Source organism: Delphinapterus leucas, chromosome 12, assembly GCF_059928025.1.
Source record: "Delphinapterus leucas isolate spDelLeu-1000000601 "Yukka" chromosome 12, BTC_Dleu_Yukka2, whole genome shotgun sequence".
NCBI lineage: Eukaryota > Metazoa > Chordata > Mammalia > Artiodactyla > Monodontidae > Delphinapterus > Delphinapterus leucas.
The window spans coordinates 15327673-15345956 of NC_143140.1; the positions used below are offsets into that span (position 1 = coordinate 15327673).

The 18284-nt window shown below is 38.3% G+C and overlaps 1 protein-coding gene across 3 annotated transcripts in view; it reads left to right on the forward strand.

Moving 5' to 3' along the window:
* LOC149747831 (regulating synaptic membrane exocytosis protein 1-like) overlaps positions 1–18284 on the forward strand; it is a 197169-nt gene that overhangs the window by 73495 nt on the left and 105390 nt on the right. For 2 of the 3 annotated variants that reach the window (XM_089921735.1, XM_089921736.1), the window contains exon 2: positions 917–997. The exons of the other annotated variant lie outside the window; for it this stretch is intronic. In XM_089921735.1, the coding sequence (XP_089777861.1) occupies positions 917–997 (81 nt within the window). The remainder of the gene's footprint in view (positions 1–916; positions 998–18284) is intronic. 3 annotated transcript variants of the gene reach the window in all.

Genomic DNA, 18284 nt, shown 5'->3' on the forward strand with positions numbered 1-18284 from the left:
GTGTCCTAAGGGGCTTTTCCATGTAGCAAAGTGTGAGATGTAGGGCCCCAGCTTTATGATCAGGGCTTCCCTATTCAAAGCAAGGTTTGTTTCAAAGCTTTTGAAGTGAAGGAACATCTGAGCCATCCAAGGACAGCCTCAGAAGGGGATGTTTTCTTGCTTATGCCAATGAATCTCTCCAGCACTCTGTAAGCCCTGTTGACATGAGGCTAAAGGCATCTCCTCTTGCTGCCCTTTGGAGCTGTGATCCATCCTCTGCATTTATTTATTCTTTGATGGAGAACATAAGACGCAAAGACCTTTTCCTGTTTATTTTCACACTATGCAGGTATCTTCTCTTTATTTTACACACACACGCATACATACACACACTTTATTTATGCACATTTCCTTCTGACTCTTCCTCTTTTCTTAGCTTGAAGGGATTTTGAACTTGGGGGGTGTCTTGAAGGCTCTCAGATCTCTTTTTTCATAAAGAGAAAGACCTGTGTATGATAAAGGGTGTGAAACAAGAGTCCGTGTCTTTTAATAAAACAGCCAAAGCCACAGAACGTCCTGCGCATTTTAAACACAACAGCCGTTCCTATGTTTAAGCTTTCAGATGTCTTGATACAGTGAGGCCAAAGCTTTCAGTAGCCTTGCTCCTATGGGGAAGGCTGCTGACGATCATTTTATTGGTACTAAAAGGGAAATCCAATACCGAGGCCAGCACGGACTTCATTTGGGTGTAACTGAGCTCTTGGAAGCCTGAGTTGAAGGTTTCCAACCCCCAGGGCTTTCCAGGGACTCCAGGTTAACATTAAGGGGTTTGCAAAGAGTTTCCCTTAGACTTGTTTTCAGTACCATGTTTAATTTCCAGATGTTTCTCCCCGTTTTATAATTAATAGTGCATTGTGCTGTCTATCATGCGCCCCAGGTGTGTGGTCAGGGACATGGTGAAGCCTGCTGCCTGCAAAACCCCAAGAAATGTTGAACACCAGCCCCACCAGCCTTCACCGTGAGTATGGCATTGGTTTTATTGACTGAAAATGTCGTCTCTTACACACATCGCTGGTTACATATGCATTCATTTACACTGCATGCGGGTGTACAAACTGTGGCTCCTCTGGGGTCTGGGGGGGTAAAAAGCTACTATTGAATTAGATAAAATGATCTGGAAACAGGAGCTCTGTGTATCAAGTATCTTTATTAAGTGCTGTTTCTAATGTCATATGGGAAGCATAAAGCTAATTAGAGGAAAGAGACACATTTTTTAGGGCTCTAGGGTGTCAGAAATTCTATACATTTTGGATTTAGAATGTATGTGGATTGGAGCCTAAGACTCTAGGAATATGGAGAAAAGGTACAGAAAGGGCTACTTTCCTTGTTGTGAATAAGGGAAGTGCACAGGTAGTTCATGGCCAACCTCGCACTGGGTCATTTAAAGGTAAGGGACAATCTAAAAGAGGGATGGCCCACTGGTTTTGTTTTTGTTATTGTAACCCCGAGTGTGGATACGTGAAGGGTTAAATGACCAACCTAAGGGAACTAGAGGAGAAACCAAATAAGTAAACTATGTTGAAAATGTGGATTTTGATGAGATGAAACTTGAAGAGCTTTAAAATTCTGCAGAGTAGCAAGATATATTCAATCTTTTGAAAAGAATTATGATCCTGGTAAGAAAAATTAAACATTTCCTGAAAATGTCTCAGCAGTGCTGTTATAATAGCCATTACAGCCAAGTAGTTACTACCGGGGAAATGTCTCCTTCCAAGTTTTTTTGCAAAAGCCATTGAAGAAATGTCTTGAGAGTGATTTTCTATAGGTTTTTTTTAGCTATCTGAGAATTCTTTGAAATAAAACCAAAATAAAGTAAGAAGATTGTCAAAAGGCTATGAGAAGAAAAGTAAATTTTTGTAATTCTTTTGCTGTGTCGTTTTTATTCCCATTGGCAAAGACTGAAATTAAATACGACGTTTAAATGCTTATAATTTGTATGTTACATACAATCACAGATTCAAAATTATTTATGTTTTAGGATAAAAAATTTTGGTAAATAAATTTCAAGAGGCTCCATAGATGGGTTATAGACTTTATCTCAATAAATATACTCGAATATTGTCTTCTACATTTAGTCAGTACTTTTCAAGGAATACAAATAATTTAGATTTAGCCACAGTAAAAATGATTTATAATTACATTTTTTAAAGTTCTAAGTTGGAGGAAGAACTCTTAATGATGTTGCCATTTTTTTCTATAAATGTTCTAGCTATAAAGCCTTTTTCCTGATGGTGGAACTTTGGTTGATAATTCATAAAAAATGTAATGATCCCCACTTTCCATCTTACGTTCTAGGCATTAGAAAACATTTTACTTATATTAGGATTCAAGCAACTTTGGGGAAAGTTCTTTGAGGAATGAAAGTTGATTTTAAGATGTGTTTTATTCCACATATTGAGGTTCCATTTTAATTGGTCCCACTTATTCCAATGTCCACTTAAAACTGGAATTATTAGATGTGAAACAGCTATTGGCATTCTTGCCAATGAGACTTTAGATAATGTTTTTTCTTACTTTGTTTCTGCTCTCCGTAGACTTTAGTTGTGGAAATCTTGTTGTAACTTACCATGCACCTAGTGGGACTTTCCTGGTGGCCCCTCTGAATAGAGTGGCTGAGAAGAAGCAGCTGTCATCTTGCTGGATCCTCTTTTCTGACAATCCCTCCGCTGACTCTATTTTTGTTTAAATTATGATGATGCACTGATGGATTTTAATTAGTCAGATTTGCACTGTGTGTGTGTTTATATAAAATATGTATTACTTACTTTGGCAGAAGTAGGGATAATGGAATATGAACAGGATGTGGACACAGCTGGAGACAAGCAAGTCAATTAATAGACTATTGCAACAGTCCAGAGAAGGTCTTGACCTACAGGAGTAGCAGAGGGTGTGGGAAGGAAACATTTCAAGAGCTTAGTAAGAAGGCAAACAGGCAGTGCTTAGTTGTCAATTGAATATGCTTTATAAGGAAAGAGCTTAGGGGGCTGTCATTTCAATGGTTTGGTTGATTGAGGACCGCCAGCTGAGATGGGGAGATAAAAAAGCAAATCAGGCCTATGGATGGCTGGGCAGTGAGGAGTTCAGATTGTGATACGATGATTTGGGGCACCCGTGCATTACCTAAGGGTACCTGTTGAAGAAAAAGTTGGGTACATGAACCTGAAGCACTCAGTTAGCTGGGGAACTAGATAACATCCACAAAGGGTACAGAGTTGGAAAAAATAACAAAGCGCCTGGGTAAAACCAATGCTTAAGGAGTAGGTAAAAGAAGAAGCTCCCCTGGCTCAGCTGAGAAATAGTGGCCAAAGAAGCAGGAGAAACCACGGTGGTAGAAGGACTCAGGAGGGATGCCCAACAGTAGCAAATGGCACAGAAAATCAATAATTTAAGAGATAAAAAAAATGTGCATTGGATTTGGCCACAGAGGGGTCATTGGTGGCATTTGACGTAGCAGTTTTAGCATATAAGTGGGTGGAAATACTCTATTTCTATAGGTGTGACGAGAAAATGAGAAGTCCGGAGAAGGAGATGTTGATTGTGCATAGTGAGTAGGAAAACAGAGATAGATTATTAGTGGGTGGATAGGGAGTAGGGTGACTGTACTTGGGTCACTTGTATCTTCTATTTTGCAAGTCTAGGTTGATGGCTGCACATGTCAATATACTTTATATTTTGATAACTGTGTGTGTAAACTCCCGGAAGATTCTTTTTTCAGTTATTAAAATGTCACGTATTTTAAGCATGCTGCCTAAGTTGTCATCACTTAATCAAAGTAATAAATATACTAAAAACATTAGTGGAGTTCAATAAATTGAGTTTGATGGCTGCTATTCCTCAGGTATAAGATGCATAGATAAAGCAGTTCCTTCCCAAGTTGGGGGCAGCATTACATAATCCACTCAATGGTATTAATACATGATATCTGCAACACTAGAAGTATGTTTAAAAAAGAGAAAATGATTCAATCTCTTTGGGGTTGACGGGGTCAGAGAAGGACTTTCAGAGCCTGCGACGGTTCATATGAATTTTGAAGGATGATTAGTTGAATAGGAAGCAGCTTTAGAATACGGTCTCCAGAAGGAGGAAACAGTTGCCTGGGGGCCCCGAAACATCAGCTTGTGGGGGATGATTTACAACATGTACTCACTGCTGGAGCCTGTGAGCGTCCACGTGTGCGTATCTGTATGTTGTCTGCTTGTGTGGGTGAGAGTGCGTGTGTGACGGATGGTGAGTGGGAGAGAAATAAAGGATTCAGAAGGTGCAGCGCCAACATCTCTGAAGAAGAGGACACTGTTCTAACTTGGAGGACATAAGCTACATGTTGGGTCTTGTCTTTGGTTTTATTTTTAATACGATATTTGAAAGTTGACATAACATTATGGGGTTTTTGAGTTTTTCAAAGTGATCATGGATTTTAAAACCTGAGAAACGTTTTTCTACTCATCAGTTCCAGCCATGGACGGAAGCAGGTCTAAGCAGGAGAGGCAGGGGGTAGGGCAGATTTGAGAATGTTTGCCGGGTGGTGTAATTAGGGTACAGTGATTCATAAGCTGTGATAATACAGCAAAGTGAAGAGGAGATAACTCACTTTATCTCAAGAGATTGAGTGGATGTGATCATGTCAGGAAGAGAGTTAATTTAGGCAGTAAAACCAGTTTAGATTTAGCACTAGATGTATGTATTAGTGTCCAAAGATATCTCTGATTGAAACATCCAAAGACAGTTGGCTATTCATACCTCAAACTCAAGAGAGACTTAGATGAGTTATACTAATTTGTGAACAATTACTTTATAATAAAACCATTAACATAAATGAAATACCATGGAGAACTATACTCGATATTTTGTAATAACCTATAAGGGAAAAGAATTTGAATATATATATATATATATATATATATATATATATCTGAATCACTGCCATAAGCCTGAAACTACTACAACATTGTAAATCAAGTATACTCCAATAAAAAATAAAACATATTTAATAGAAAATAGTTTATGATAAATTTAATTTAATTTCAAAGTTGTTTTACAGAGCTTAAAAAGTATGTCTTCTATAAGACTAATTTTATGTCTCCAAAAAGTGAATTTTAGAAATAACTTCATTATTAAAATACTTTAAGATTAAAAAAAAAGAAGTAGCACAGGGAGAAGGTGTCAGTTTGAAGGAAAGAATGGAAGGGGCAGGATAGATAACATCACAGGACAAAGAGAAAAGGAATTAAGTAAATTATACAAAATCAGACAAGAACAAGCTTGTCTCAGTTTTCCTGCTGAAAGTCTCATGTCCTGGGAACCCCTCTCAGTCCTGGGAAAACTGGGATGGCTGGTCACATTAGAAATGCTGAAGTTGGAATGTGAAAGCAGAAATCTAGAAAAAGAGTATATAGCCAAGGGAAAACTATGTTTAGAGAAACAACGTTTACATTCCTGTGGACAGTGACATGATCAGGAATAAGTCGAATCCAGAGAGGTACATAGATCATATTTCTGTTCAGTCTTTTTTTGGTTTTCCTTTGTTTTTGTTGGTGATTGACTGCTTTTCAAAATTAAGAAAAAATTAATATGCCATACATACAGTTCACCTCTTCAAAGTGTAAAAGTTACTAGCTTTTACAAAATTGTGCAACTATCACCACTATGTAATTTCAGAATATCTTGATCACTCCAAAAAGAAACTTAATATCCACTAGCACTATTCCCTATTCCCCTCAAAACCCAGCTTCTAGAAACTAACCTACTTTCTGTCTCTATGGATTTGCCTCTTCTGGACATTTAATATAAACTGAATCATATAATATGTGATTATTTATGTCTGTTTTTCATCATTTAGCATAATATTTTCAAGATTCATCCATGTTACAGCAAGTATCAGTACTTCATTCCTTTTATTGCCAAATATTATTCCATTGTATGTATATACCACTTTTTAATTTATCCTGTTAATGGACATTTGGATTGTTTCCAATTTGTATGCTGTGTAAAGCAACTTTTAACATTTATGTACAAGTTTTTGAGTGGACGTATGTTCTCAGTTCTCTTAAGTATAAACCTAGGAATGAAATTTCTGAGTCATTTGGCAACTATATGTTTACACTTTTTAGGAACTGTCACACTGTGTTTCAAAATAGCTGCACCATTTTACGTTTCTACCAGCAATGTAAGAGGATTCCAATTTCTCTACATCCTGTCAACACTTGTTATTGTCAGTCTTTTTAGTTATAGTCATCTTGTAGGTGTGGAGTGTGTGAATGCTTATCTTATTGTGGTTTTGATTTGTATTTCCCTAATGAATAATTATGCCTAGTATCTTATCATGTGCTCTTTAGCTATTCGTATTGCTTCTTTGGATAAATATTGATTTAATCTTTTGTCCATTTTTAATTGGGTTATTTGTCTTTATTGTTGAGTTGTAAGAGTTTTTTTTATGTATGATGGATACTATATCCTTGTCAGATAAATGATTTGCAAATATTTTCTCCCATTTAGTGAGTTGTCTTTTCATTTTCTTGATAGTATCTTGAAACACAAGTTTTTAATTTTGATGAAGTTAAATAGTTCTATGTTCCATTGGTTACTTGTAGCTTTGGTGTTTTATCTAAGAAATTATCAAATTCAAGGTCATAAAGATTTACCCCTAGGTTTTCTTTTAAGAGTATTAGTTTTAGCTTGTACATTTAGGTATTTGATCCATTTTGAGTTACTTTTCATATATGGTGTGAGGTAGGGATCCAATTTCATTCTTTTGCATGTGGACATCCAGATGTCAAAAAGTGGTGATTGCAGACATACCTGTCTTGCTCCTGATACTAGGGGGAAAGCTTTCAGTCTCTCCCTATTAAATATGATATTAGTCATGGGGTTTTAGTATATATTCTTTATCAGGTTTAGAAAGTTTCATTCCATTTCTAGTATGTTGAGTGTTCATAACATGAAAGGATGTTGGATTTTCTCAACTGCTTTTTCTGCACCTATTGAGATAATAATGTGCTTTTCTGTCTTTTATCTTATCAATGTGGTGTACTGCTTTATTTTCATATGTTGAGACAATTTTGCATTCCCACTTGGCTATCCATTTTATTTGTTGCTTTATTTGATTTGCTAGTATTTTTGAAGATTTTTGTGTAAGCATTTATAAGGGGTACTTGTCTGTAGTTTTCCTGTGATGTCTTTGATTTAGGTATCAGGGTGATACTAGCCTCATAGAATGAACTTGGAAGTATCCCCTACTATTCTATTTAGGAAAAGTTTGTGAAAGATAATTTTTCATCAGATGTTTGGTAGACTTCACCAGTGGTGCCATCATCTTCTCTTTGTAGTAAGTTTTTTTTTAATGCTTATTAAGTTCCTTCTCGTTTGAACATTTATAATGGTTCTGTATCATTGTGTATGTATGTTTAGGTAACTGTATCATATGAAATCCCCACATCTTCAGAACAACTGACATTCAAAAGTCAGTTCTATTTAACTCTTGAAGCTTTCATGATTTGAGGTTATAGATACTTTTGCTTTCTAATTTTCAGAAAATAAACTTAACATTATCTCTCTCTCTCTCTCTCTCTCTCTGTCTCTCCTCTGTGTGTGTGTGTGTGTGTGTGTGTGTGTGTGTGTGCAGGACTGATTTAATCATATAAAAATTACCAGTGTAACCTCAGAGTCTAGGTTCTGTGTAGTTAAAGACCAATCAGAAAGAAAGTTAGTATCTAAAAGACCTTGTAGATACAAGTTCCTGAATACTGTTGAGATTCTTTGGTTTGAGTTTCTCTGATTACCTTTAGAAAAACTGAGAAACTGGTTTTGATACACTGTTTTTTATTTTTACCTATTTTTCTTTTGTTTTGTTAGTTAGACATTTGTAAGTCCTGTAATTAATTATCAATTTCATTCATTTAACAAAAAATGAATTTATGTCTGGGTAAAAATTCAGATTGTTGAGTCTCGGGATTTTCCTTGGCCACTCGGTCTTTGTCCTTTCTACTTCCTCTTTTCCAGAATTGTTCTCTCTGTGCAGTGGTAACTCACATCTTGGACTGGGTCATCCGGTACCATCTGCCTTGAGGCTTTTGACTTGGGCATGTGTGTCACACACACTGTTCTTTTCCCTTCTCACAGCTTCAGATGAGTCAGCCTTGAATTGACAGGGAGGCTGCATCCATATTTTTCTTTTAAGAGACATAGTTTTTCAGATCTCAAGGGCATGACTTTTTTCAGCAACAACAATCTTTGTTCAGATTTGTTTAACATAGGGACTTCTGAAGATCAACATGTATGGGACTAGAATTAATTTAATCATGGAAATGTGGCAGCTTATAGTTAACCTAATTTTAAAATAGTCAACCTTGAGAACCAAAAATATAAATGAGAAAAATATGTATTAATATATTTACTTTTCCCATAATAGTATGGGAACTCTACATATATGTGTATACTTGAAAATATGATTTTTCATTAAAAATCACATATCTAACAGCAAAATTATATATCAATATTGCAGTAGATAACAGAGTAGACAAAATTGTCTTTGAAGTTGTAAACAGTTGGACAGCAGCCCTTGTCATTGTGTCACTGTGCTTTTAAGGTCCACTCACCACACGTGAACTTCAGGTTGTGTGTACTGATGCCCAGAGCTTTGTGTCTTGCACTAGTAGCAGATGGAAAAAGGTCCATGGCTAACACTGAAAATTGACAACCCACTGGCAGACCATCACCACCTCAGGCACAACTCTGTCGTGGATCCAGGGTCTCCTTTCAGTGGTCTGAGAGAGACAGTGGATGCTGGAATTTAGCCTCTGCTTTTCCCTGTTCTCCCTGATCTTGCGCCTCTGCTCCCCCTGAGCCTCCTGGTGTTTTGTGCTCCTGAAGTTCTGCAGATTTCATACTCAATTTTTTCCATATTCTCCTGAATTTTGATCTCAGTACAGGTGTGGTCAATGAAGACAAATCAGCTTCGGATGAGAAGGTACCATTGATCAAAAGGGACTTGAACATCTTCAGCTGGTGGAAGAGTGTGTGGTGGGGAAGCACTGCTGGCTCTACAGTGAGTCTGGCCTAGTCCTTCTCCCTTCAACAAATATTTATTTACTCTGTGTCGTGCACAGAGCCTGGCGTCAGGCACTTGTGGTGATGATGAACAAACCAGAGTCCTTGTCCTTGTAGAACTTAGCATGCAGGAGAAGAAGATCTAAACAACAAACTAACATACATGTTAAAACTCTTCCTTTTTAACCAGAGCCTAAATGAAGTACAGGGAAAGAGACCACACAGGGGAAGCTGTTCAGGGAGCAGAATCAAGGTCAAGGAAGGCTCTGGGAGGAGATGAGGTTTAAAGAGAGACTTGAAAGATGAGAAGTCGGCCTTGAGAAGAGCCAGCAGAAGGCAATTGAGACAGAGAGGATGGTATGTGCAGTGGACCTTATAAGAAAACCAGTGTAGTGTGGTTAGGGAAGGGCAGAGAAAATCGAGGAGGAGGTGGGCAGTGGAGGAGATGAGCAACGGTTCCATCCAGGTCTTTGGATTTTATGTAAGTCTGTGGAGAAGCTCTGGAAGCCGTTCACAGAAGGGAGGATCATGGTCCAATGTAGCTGGCCAGTGGGTGGGAAGAAGACGAGGGACTTTGGGAGCCAGTTGTGGTGGTTTTGGCAGAACATGATGGTGGTTGGGACTCTGCTGGTGGCCATAGAGGTGGAGCAAGTGGAATTCAGTGAACTTTAGTGGAATTTAAGGAAGCTTTGGAAGCAATGAAAGAGAAGAGGAATTTCTGCTGTGTACTGGAGGGAGGGGGCTTCAAGTCATGTGTGTAAACCCCCATATGCTTGATCGGTCCTGTGTGCATTAAATGCATAGTGTGTAGGAACATGTTCTCATAAAGTCTTTTTTTATTATTTAATAGAGAATTTATTTTGAGTATGAAAAATATTTTTTTCTTTTTCAAAATTTATTTATTTATTTATTTATTTATTTAACATCTTACATAAAGTCTTAAGCATCCTGTTTATGTATCTTCAATGTATCTTCAATGGTGTATGTAAGTGACAAATTTAGAAATCACACCTTATCACTTTAGGTAAATTTGCAAAGACCTTCAAGTACTGAAGGTGAAAAATGGTGAAAAGTAAAATTGAGTAATAATTGAAACGTGATTAGACTTCACCATTTTAAATAAATTTGTTCTTGTGTGATTTTTTTTCGCTCTGACATTCTGTTGGGATAGATTTAATAATTCTGTAGGTGTCTGGATACACTAGAGGAAATGAATATTTTAAAATATATACTACTTTTAAAAATATTGCTCCTTTTTTGAAAGGTTTCTCATTTTTCTGAGTAAAATTCAGCCAAGAAGAAAGGGATCATGTTTTCGTTTGCAAAGGATATTTTAGCTATGTATTTTATTATGAATGAAGGTATTATTCAGAGACAAGCAGCCATTTCTGTACTATTTTCAGCCACATGTTTACATCAAAATGTGATGAGTTTCAATTTTTGCTAAGTTCACTTTTTTTTTCTTATACTATAAGAGGTATTCAGTGTCATAGTCTATAGTTCTATTACCAACTGTAGCAGGGGTCATGTTGATCAGGTGATAATAGAAAAAAGTTCCAACTAAAAAAAAACATGGTTTTGTCTTTTAGAATAAAGTCAGTACAGACAGTAACTTGAAAATAGAGACTACTGAGAACACTGACATTTCCGATTCATGGTTATAATTAGGAAGTGACAGAATTTTTTTTTAATCGTGTGGCTTTTATAGACCTCATTCTCTTTGTATGATGTGCTGGTTTCTGCAAGTCATTCTATGCCAGTTTACAAAATCATACAAAGCTCCTCTTTCTGCTGTAGCTATTTTAAGATAATATTGTGTTTATCTCTGTCTGAGTGCTCAGAGGAGAAGATGCCTTCTTCTCGGGAATTAAAAGAGTTTTTTTTTTCTTTAGGAGTAGAGCTGTAGTAGTTTTATATGTAACAGTTATGTTTTGTGGAAATTTACTAGTGATTAATTCCTTTCACCAATTATCCCTTGCTGACTGAACTAGGTCCTCTTTTAATGGTCCTCTGAGCAGCTCCTATGTTGGTGACCCTGATGTAGGAGGACTTTATCCCCTGTATACTGTCCCTGTCCTTTGTTCCTGTGAATAGAGTATGTTTTAGCTAAATGCAATTTTTCCCCCTCTTGTGCAGAGCATCTGACTTGAATCCTATTCTTTATCATCTTGTTGATTCTATCAGGAAGCCCAAATGTCATGTTTACCTTAAGCCTAGGGCCAGCCCCAAGCAGCCAGCTTAGTGGATCTTCATCCCTTCTGCTTTCTTGGGCTAAGTGATATTTGTCCATAAGAACTTTTTTTTTTTTTTTGCGGTACGCGGGCCTCTCACCGTTGTGGTCTCCCCGTCGCGGAGCACAGGCTCCGGACGCGCAGGCTCAGCGGCCATGGCTCATGGGCCCAGCCGCTCCGCGGCATGTGGGATCTTCCCGGACCGGGGCACGAACCCGTGTCGCCTGCATCGGCAGGCGGACTCTCAACCACTGCGCCACCAGGGAAGACCCCAAATAATTATTTTTAAAAGATATCCTAAGGAAACTAAGGTTGCACAAGTTCCAGAAAATCTTCGACTGAGTTAATGTCAGCTTTACATCGAGCCACATGATATGGTCAACAACCAAGCTTGGAGGGCGTATGGACTTGGGCTGCATATGGTGGACCCCACATGGACCTGGGAAGTGGCTTGCCCAGGGTGACTCAGCAGGAAAGGGGCAGATCTAGGTCTAGAATTCAGGTTATCTGGGTTCATAATAGCGGACGGATTCAAAATATGCAGGTAATCCACATTATTACCAAGGAGAAGAATTTTGCAGTTCTTCAGGGAATAATGAGTAAATTCTAGCTTTAAGGGTTCAAACTATATATTTTCAGTCCTTGCTCTGCTACTCATTTGCTGGAAGACATTGGCCCAGTTCTTTTAACTTCCTAAATCCTTAGTTTTCTCATCTGGCGAATAGGAAGAAAATCATTTCTAGTTATCTCATTGAGAGTTTTTGAGAATGAAATGAGGTAAAGTACATGAGAGAGTTGTGAATAAAGTGCTATATAAATATTATTCTACAAAAGTGGAAGTCAATAATCTCAATAATATTTTATCCATTTAACAAATATTCACCAAGTCTTTATATATATATATATATATATATATGTGTGTATGTATAAATTTTGGCTAATCCAGTCAAAACATAGACTGTATCTTTTCTTATTTATTACTGTTTCTTATTGAGAGGAGTGGTATAAAAAGGCATTCGGAGGGGCTTCCCTGGTGGCGCAGTGGTTGAGAGTCTGCCTGCCGATGCAGGGGACACGAGTTCGTGCCCCGGTCCGGGAAGATCCCACATGCTGCGGAGCGGCTGGGCCCGTGAGCCATGGCCGCTGAGCCTGCGCATCCAGAGCTTGTGCTCTGCAACGGGAGAGGCCACAGCAGTGACAGGCCCGCGTACCGCAAAAAAAAAAAAGCGTTGGGGGACTTTTAAAAAGCATAGACCCCACCTCATACCACCCCATCATCTATCCAGTGTTCCCTGCTGTGCGTGAGGCCAGGAAATGTGTATTTGATCATTTGCCCAAGTTATCCTGACGTAGGCTCCTGATTTAAAACCACTGGTATGTACCACTGAGATGCTCAGTGAAAATGAACATTTGCTGGGATGACTGATCTTTTCATAAACTAAAATTAATGTGAGCATCACTGAATTCTACCTCTCTTCTAAAACTCACGTAGAGAGGAAATAAATACTGGCAATATTATTATTAGAAAGTCGCTGTGCCTCAGGGCCTAGCCTGGTTACTCTGTGAATCACTGCTATTTCCTCTGCTCTTCTACAGAGTCTTTTGTCCAGGACAAGAACGGTCTGCCTCTGCCAGGAGAATAGATGGTCGTTGTGCAAAAACAGGGAGCTTATAGTCAAAGGAGAATTTGTACCCACGGCTACTCCTGCTGGTATTAGAAGGAAGGTATTAAATAAAAGGAAAAGATTATGCCCAGGACCTTGGCAATCTATGCAGCAAACAAATATTTATTTAGTGAAAAATGATTTGGGTAGATAAATGAATGCACTCATCTATTATGCATTTCACAAATATTAAACCTTGTGAATGTGTCTAGATCTTTTTAATGATTTCAGGTAACAACACTAGTGATCTATAATTGAGGTCATTGGTAGACAACTTCAGAACATGACGGGCAGATGGTGACAGGCTGACCTTTTAAGTCGTATTTAACACTGGGTAATGTTAAATAAGATTTCCATCGGTTCAGATGACCCAAACGTGTAGTGTCTATTTTGACATTCATTCATTCATTTTACTCATTCATTCAACAAATATTGTAGACTTATAAAGCTATTAAGAAGATGTAACTTGGGCTGACAGACAGGTAAACAAATAATTACAATGAAGTATGAGGATAAGACTATGAAAGGGCTTACGGATTGCCACGAGAGCACAGAGGAACCTAACTCAACATGGGAGGGGAGGAAAACTTGTTAGAGCCAGTAATACTTAGCATTTCATTGTATTTATATTAATATTGAATTATATGTTATCTGATATTTTTTCTGTAATTAAAAAAAAATGTTTATTGAGCCCAAGCTATGTTCTAAATACAGTACTAAATTAGAGGATGAGGGAGGGAAGCTTCCCAAAATAATGTTAAATAATAGGATCTGCCCTCAAGTAGTTTATAATTTAATTGTTGGAAATGAGGGAGGGATGGATGGGTGGATGGACGGATGGACAGGTAGATGGATAAGTTGGTGGCTTTGTAGGTATAAAAGATACCTTACAAAAATCAGGTGAATTCCTTAAAAAATGTATATGGAATTTTTTCAAAGCGGGGTATATATATCAATACTTGTGGCTAAAGTGGTGTGGATTCAGGAAGAGCTACAGGGGGAAAAGAAGCACTTTAGATTTCCATCAAGACTGAGTAGTAATTGGATAGAAAGAAGAGTTTAGGGCATCCCAGACTAAGAAAACGACTTGGGTAACAGTTCAGAGTGAGAATGAAGCAGTCAGGCAAAGGGGGCATTGAATATGCAATCTGGCTCAAGAAGCATGTTTGGCAAAGGAGTTGGGGAATATAAACTGATAAAGGAAGGCTGGGACCAGTTTATAAACATCCTTACAGTCCTGGATCAAGAACCTCGTTTTACTCTGCAGGAAGACATGAAAGTGTCTGACCGTGGAGGTACCCAGTTGAAAGGAACGTTTCAGGATGATGGATTTTTCAGAAGTATGCATGATGGATGATAATAGGGCTTTCCTGGAGAGCAGGAGACAAATTAGTAGATGATTAAAATAGATCAGACATAGTTAATAATAGTAAGAACAATGATCGCGGTTAAGAAGAAATAGATGAGAGAGAGAGAGCATCTGGAAGGAAAAGCAGTGGCTTTGGGGATAAGTGAATGGACCAGAGAAAGGAACAGAGAGAGGAAAGACTCAAAAACTGTCTAAGAATTTGAGCCTGGGAGTTCCTTAGGAAAGTTAATGAAAAAATAAGGAAATGGAAAAGGCATGTAGCTCTAGGGAATTACATTCCCTAAAATAAACACATTTTTTTCTGCTGCCTTAGGGAAATCCATAAGAAAGAAGTCTCTCTGGCACAATGGAGAGAGCTACTTTATATGGTAGCATCACAAAGGAGAAGAATACATACCTAATTCTCAGAACCTCTCACCAACCTAAGTTATGCATCAGGTTAGGGCAGAAGGAAGTCTGGTTTTCACTCTTGGCTGGGTCTCTATCCACTGTGGTAACAATAACTGCAATCATATACTCTTCTGTCTTAGGCACTTCATGTGCATTTAACCCTCACAAAATTTTATAAAGCACAATGATTATCTTCATTTTATAAAGAGGAACCTGAAGTGCAGAAATGTAAATGACTTGCTTGTGTGCCTACACCCACTGATAGTGAAGCAGGATTCGAAGCCAGGCAGTAGGATGCCAGACCCCAAGCTTCAGGCTTGCTCAGAGGCAGGCACTGCTGGTAATTCATTTCAGGATCCACGTGAGGACCCACGTTGAAAGGAACGTGGCTCCCTTTCTGCTCAATCCTGGGCTGTGCTCTAGGAGGTTAGAAGACAGGAATGTCATAGTGTCCTTTTTTTAACTGAAGTATAGTTAATGTACAATATTGTGTTAGTTTCAGGTGTATGGCATAGTGATTCAGTGTTTTTTACAGATTCTTTTCCATTATAGGTTATTACAAGATATTGGATATAGTCCCCTGTGCTATACAGTGAGGCCTTGTTGATTATCTATTTTATGTAATTTGTATGTGTTAATCCCAAACTCCTAATTTGTCCCCCTTCCTTTTGTAACCATACTTTGGTTTCTATGTCTGTGAGTCTGTTTCTGTTTTGTATATACATTCATTTGTATTATTTTTATATTCCACATATAAGTGATATCATATGTCTTTCTCTTTCCCACATTTCACTAAGCATACTATTCTCTAGGACCACCCACATTGCTGCAAATGGCATTATTTCATTCTTTTTCATGGCCGAGTAACCCTCCATTGTATATATGTACCATATCTTCTTTATCCATTTATCCGTTGATGGACACTTAGGTTGTTTCCATGTCTTGCCTACTGTAAGTAGTGCTGCTGTGAACATTGGGGTGCATGTGTCTTTTTGACTTAGAGTTTTTGTTTTTCCAAGATATATGCCCAGGAATGGAATTGCTGGATCATGTGGTAGTTCTATTTTTAGTTTTTAAAGGAACCTCCATACTGTTCTCCACAGTGGCTGCACCAATTTACTTTCCCACCAACAGTGCAGGAGGGTTGTTCCCTTTTCTCCACACCCTCTCCAGCATTTCTTCTTTGTAGACCTTTTGATGATGGCCGTTCTGACCAGTGTGAGGTGATACTTCATTGTGGTTTTGATTTTCATTCCTCTAATAATTAGTGATGCTGAGCATCTTTTCATGTGCCTGTTGGCCATCTGTGTGTCTTCTTTAGTCTATTCAGTTCTTCTGCCCATTTTTTCATTGGGTTTTTAGCTTTTTTGATATCAAGTTGTATGAGCTGTTCATATATTTTGGATATTATTCCCTTGTCGATCTCATCATTTGCAAATATTTTCTCCCATTCCATAGGTTTCTTTTGCTGTGATGTCAGTGTTCTTGATTCATTGAATTCACAATAGTTGGGAGTTTGGTGGACATAATATATATAATCAGTTATTAAGTAACATTCTCCGTGACATTCACCCCAAGTTGGAACAAATTCATGGAGGTTATAAAATCTGATAGATATAGAAGAATGGACAGAATTGCTCTCATGAGTTGTTGCACCTAAGTTTCCTCATATATGAAGTAAGTGGACTCTTATTTCTTTTGCTTGAAGAAAGGGAAGGTTAATTTTAAATTAAAGATGAGCTTCTGCAGTATTTTAAAACTATACTAGAGCTACCCTGGTGGCGCAGTGGTTGAGAGTCCGCCTGCCGATGCAGGGGATACAGGTTCACGCCCCGGTCAGGGAAGATCCTACATGCCGTGGAGCGGCTGGGCCCGTGAACCTTGGCCGCTGAGCCTGCACGTCCGAAGCTTGTGCTCTGCAACGGGAGAGGCCACAACAGTGAGAGGCCCACGTACCGAAAAAAAGAAAAAGTATACTAGTCATTTGTCAAAAACACAGGCAGAACACTCTATGACATAAATCACAGCAAGATCCTTTTTGACCCACTTTCTAGAGAAATGGAAATAAAAACAAAAATAAATAAATGGGACCTAATGAAACTTAAAAGCTTTTGCACAGCAAAGGAAACCATAAACAAGATGAAAAGACAGCCCTCAGAATGGGAGAAAATATTTGCAAATGAAGCAACTGACAAAGGATTAACCTCCAAAATTTACAAGCAGTTCATGCAGCTCAATATTAAAAAAGCAAACAAACCAATCCAAAAATGGGCAGAAGACCTAAATAGACATCTCTCCAAAGAATATACAGATGGCCAACAAACACATGAAAGAATGCTCAACATCACTAATTGTTAGAGAAATGCAAATCAAAACTACAGTGAGGTATCACCTCACACTGGTCAGAATGGCCATGATCAAAAAATCTACAAACAATAAATGCTGGAGAGGGTGTGGAGAAAAGGGGACTCTCCTGCACTGTTGGTGGGAATGTACATTGATACAGCCTCTATGGAGAACAGTATGGAGGTTCCTTAAAAAACTAAAAATAGCACTACCATATGACCCAGCAATCCCACTACTGGGCATATGCCCCGAGAAAACCATAATTCAAAAAAAGTCATGTACCACAATGTTCTTTGCAGCTCTATTTACAATAGCCAGGACATGGAAGCAACCTAAGTGTCCATCAACAGATGAATGGATAAAGAAGATGTGGTACATATATACAATGGAAAACAGAAACGAAACTGGGTTATAGTGAGGTGGATGGACCTAGTGTCTGTCATACAGAGTAAACTAAGTCAGAAAGAGAAAAACAAATACCGTATGCTAACACATATATATGGAATCTAAAAAAACATTAAAAGGTTCTGAAGAACCTAGGGGCAGGACAGGAATAAAGATGCAGACATAGAGAATGGACTTGAGGACACAGGGAGGGGAAAGGGTAAGCTGGGGCGAAGTGAGAGAGTGACATGGACATACATGCACTACCAAATGCAAAATAGATAGCTAGTGGGAAGCAGCCGCATAGCACAGGGAGATCAGCTCGGTGCTTTGTGACCACCTAGAGGGGTGGGATAGGGAGGGTGGGAGGGAGATGCAAGAGGGAGGAGATATGGGGATATATGTATACATATAGCTGATTCACTTTGTTATACAGCAGAAACTAACACACCATTGTAAAGGAATTATACTCCAATAAAGATGTTAATAAAAAAGTATACCAGTCATTTGTCAATAAATTATGTGCTGCCTTGGGACATGTTTTCTTGGGTTGCCTTAGTTGATTTTCAAAAAAAATATTTCATTAACTTTTCATATTTTTCTGTATTTTGTCTCCCCACCTGTAGTGTTCACTTCTTGAAGGCGGGGGTTGTATTTTATGACAGTCCTTGATCTGCTCTAATGCATTAATACTGTGCTACACCATTGCAACCTGACATACGTTGCTTTCTTTTCATTTGAACTTTGATTTGGTTTGATTTGAATAATGGATTCCAATTGACAACTGATTCCAAAATGGATTCCATTATCCCCCTTACT